Genomic DNA, 3,627 nt, shown 5'->3' on the forward strand with positions numbered 1-3,627 from the left:
TATATTACATCAGTATTAGATTGGTTTTTATGCAACGGAAGGAGTATTAACCAGTGGCAGTCAGAATCAATAAAAAAAGGCTCAAGCAGGGTGGCAATGCGAGGCAAATCTGACCACATCGAGGGGCGAGGTGTGCCGCGAAACGGAGCCAATCACGGCGCCACGTGGCGGCCCCTCGGCGGCGCGCCGATCCGATCGAACGGCCCACGGCGCCGTCGCCCAAGCCTCAAGCCCTCAACTGATCAACTCCCGCGAGACCTCCTCAAATACGCACACGCACGCGCTCTCTCTTCTCCCTCCGCATCCGCGACTCCGACGACGACGAGTCACGAGAGGGGAGGCTCGTTCTTGATCCATGGCGGGCTCCTCCTCCGAGCTGATCTACCGCCGCGGCCACGACGCGCAGCCGGCCGCGGGTGACGTTGACGGCTGCGGCGTGATGGCCGCCGCCGGGTACTCATCATCGGCCAAGCCGCCGCACAAGCCACCACTCGGCCCGCTGCGGTATCTGCTCGCCGAGCAGCGGCTGGTGTTCGCGCTCGTCGGCATGGCCATCGCGTCGCTGGTCTTCCTCCTGGCGGCTCCGTCGTCGGGGAACGGAGGCCGCCACGAGGTGATGAACGGCGGCGCGGCGCGGCTGGCGGCGGCGGGGCTGGCGGTGCGGCAGTACTCCGGCGTGGCGGCGGCGGCGGCGGGGGCGCGCGTGCCGCTGGGGCTGAAGAAGAAGGGGCTCCGCGTGGTGGTGACGGGGGGAGCCGGGTTCGTGGGGAGCCACCTGGTGGACCGGCTGCTGGCGCGCGGCGACAGCGTGATGGTGGTGGACAACCTGTTCACGGGGAGGAAGGAGAACGTGCTGCACCACGCCGGCAACCCGAACTTCGAGATGATCCGGCACGACGTCGTGGAGCCGATCCTCCTGGAGGTGGACCAGATCTACCACCTGGCGTGCCCGGCGTCCCCCGTGCACTACAAGCACAACCCCGTCAAGACCATCAAGACCAACGTCGTCGGCACCCTCAACATGCTCGGCCTCGCCAAGCGCGTCGGCGCCCGCTTCCTCCTCACCAGCACCAGCGAGGTCTACGGCGACCCGCTCCAGCACCCCCAGGTCGAGACCTACTGGGGCAACGTCAACCCCATCGGTACGTATACGTACCTTCTCGCCATTGATGCCCATGGCCGTACTACATTTGGTTTCGTTGCTTCGACTGAACGAATGATCCATCATCCATGGATGTGTGTGCAGGGGTGAGAAGCTGCTACGACGAGGGGAAGAGGACGGCGGAGACACTGACCATGGACTACCACCGTGGCGCCAACCTCGAGGTTAATTGGTTGTGCTCATCTCAGCTCCTTTAATCATTTCTTCATCACTCATCCGCCTCTTCAACTTTACTGGAAACCAAAGTAAAACACAATTAGTAGTTAATAGTACTACCAGTAGTATTATAATTAATGTCTAGCTAAGTCTCTAGTAGTCATGAGCAGAAAGCTAATTAACTTAACTTAAACTAATCCAATTAGAGAAAGTGATCAGTTACTGAATACGGATTAGTTAATTGCTTTATGTTAATTATTTGGCGTGCATGCATGCAGGTGAGGATTGCTCGGATCTTCAACACCTACGGCCCCCGTATGTGCATCGACGATGGCCGGGTCGTCAGCAACTTTGTCGCCCAGGTAAAGGAAACTGCGTGCTCATGGACGCACGCACTGTTCAACACGTTTCCTCTCTACCCGCTTTACTCGCCATTTTGTCAGGCTTCTACAGTATAATACTCCACTATTCAAGCCTTCGGCCTTCCTAGATCTAGATCCACGCGAGACATACAATTAATTTGTCCCAAATTAGACCAGTCCTGAAACTGATTCTTGTGAGCTGAGATATTAGTTTTTACCATACCTGATACTCCCAAGTCCCAAGTACCTTGGAAAGATGGTCAGTTCTGGGGTTTGGTAGGGGACAGAGAGGATCAAGAGTGGCCCAAGTGGTGGCTTGTTAATCCATCCCAAGTCAGCCAAGACCTTGGGACTTGCACGCAGATGTGTGAGTGGCTGCACGACAATGGTGCATTGGCAGAAACTAGAGCGAAATTAGCAAGTGGAGATCACGTTCTAATTAACTCTTCTTTAGCTTCAGAACCTGACACGAACACACACCCCACTCAATTGCCGCAATCGCAAAACTACAGCTGCAACCTTTGACACGCGTGTATGGGTGATCAACTAGGTGTTGACACGAATTAGCCATCATAATAACTGAACAATTACTCAATGGATGTGAAGTGTGAAGTTTATATCTGGTGACACTGAATTGTTGGTAATGGTTGTGCAGGCACTGAGGAAGGAGCCCTTGACGGTGTACGGCGACGGTAAGCAGACGAGGAGCTTCCAGTACGTCTCCGATCTGGTAAGCAGTCCCTTTCAGATGCACCACCACAAGTCAATATATTACTTCTTCAAACTACTTTCAATGAAGCACATGTTTGCACATATGGTTAGCTCAATAATTCGTCCTAGATTTCAACACAATCGGCTGCTAATTAGTCGCGACAGTAAAAGATGTACTATACTACTACTACTAGCTATCTATGCAATCATGCATCATCTATGTTGGTAATTAAGCAGCCAGCAACTGCAACAGTGCATCCTGTCGCGCAAGCAGGAGAAGTACATATATTGCCGTCGTCCGTGCTCACAACGGCACGCAACCGGCACGAACGACTTTCTTCTCGTAGCTAGTGATTGCTACAGATGAATTTGTTACAGAAGAATCATTTGGGTTCCTGCGAGATCGATCGAATTGACGAACTGATCATCAAACGATGAATGATCCGTGAACTGATCTGTGTGTGCAGGTGGAGGGGTTGATGAAGCTGATGGAAGGGGAGCACGTAGGGCCATTCAACCTGGGAAACCCAGGGGAGTTCACAATGCTGGAGCTTGCCAAGGTGGTGCAGGACACCATCGACCCAAACGCGCGGATCGAGTTCAGGCCGAACACCGCCGACGACCCGCACAAGCGGAAGCCGGACATCAGCCGCGCCAAGGAGCTCCTCGGCTGGGAGCCCAAGATCCCCCTCCACAAGGGCCTCCCGCTCATGGTCCAGGACTTCCGCGACCGCATCTTCGGCGACCACAAGCCCCACTCCGTCGCCGGCGACAACTGAATCTGAATCTGAACTCGATCGATCTTATCTCACCGGCATTTTCTGTAGAAGTTGATCAAGATATACACAGTACTACCAGCATAGAAGAAGCAGGAGCAGCAGCTAGCAGTACTGGTGAGTGGTGACTGATAGATCCATGAATGGCTGCATTGCAAGAATGGGGATGGGATCGCGTCAGAATCGAACCAATACGCAAGCTCATGTTTGTAGGAGTTGAATATTTTATCTATGCTGCGGAATTAAGCAAGCATGATACAAGATATATGTAGGTCGTCGCTGGAGTGGTAGCTGGGATGCAGCACGAGATCGCCCTGTTATTTCTTAGTTTTGCGTTTTTACATGTCCGATGTTTTACTCTCTTTTTGGGGGAATGCATGATAGCTGTAAGTTATTCGTTCTGTTGTTTTACGTGCTTTCGTTATGTGGAACTTGTCAATCAAGGAGAATGCATGTGTTA

At 53.3% G+C, this 3,627-nt stretch overlaps 1 protein-coding gene across 1 annotated transcript; it reads left to right on the forward strand.

Annotated features, from left to right (window-relative positions):
• Positions 1-300: 300 nt before the first annotated feature.
• On the forward strand, positions 301-3,627 carry LOC4344260 (UDP-glucuronic acid decarboxylase 2). Its single transcript, XM_015792109.3, has 5 exons — positions 301-1,142; positions 1,247-1,326; positions 1,597-1,680; positions 2,336-2,410; positions 2,859-3,627. The coding sequence occupies exons 1-5, from the start codon at positions 356-358 to the stop codon at positions 3,168-3,170; spliced, it is 1,338 nt and encodes a 445-aa protein (XP_015647595.1). The 5' UTR covers positions 301-355; the 3' UTR covers positions 3,171-3,627.

Source organism: Oryza sativa, chromosome 7, assembly GCF_034140825.1.
Source record: "Oryza sativa Japonica Group chromosome 7, ASM3414082v1".
Classification (NCBI taxonomy): Eukaryota; Viridiplantae; Streptophyta; class Magnoliopsida; order Poales; family Poaceae; genus Oryza; species Oryza sativa.

Coding starts and splice junctions, on each gene's coding strand:
- LOC4344260 (XM_015792109.3), top strand. CDS start 356: ATGGCGGGCTCCTCCTCCGAGCTGATCTACCGCCGCGGCCACGACGCG. Junction 1,143..1,246: donor GGGCAACGTCAACCCCATCG/GTACGTATACGT, acceptor ATGTGTGTGCAG/GGGTGAGAAGCTGCTACGAC. Junction 2,411..2,858: donor TCCAGTACGTCTCCGATCTG/GTAAGCAGTCCC, acceptor CTGTGTGTGCAG/GTGGAGGGGTTGATGAAGCT.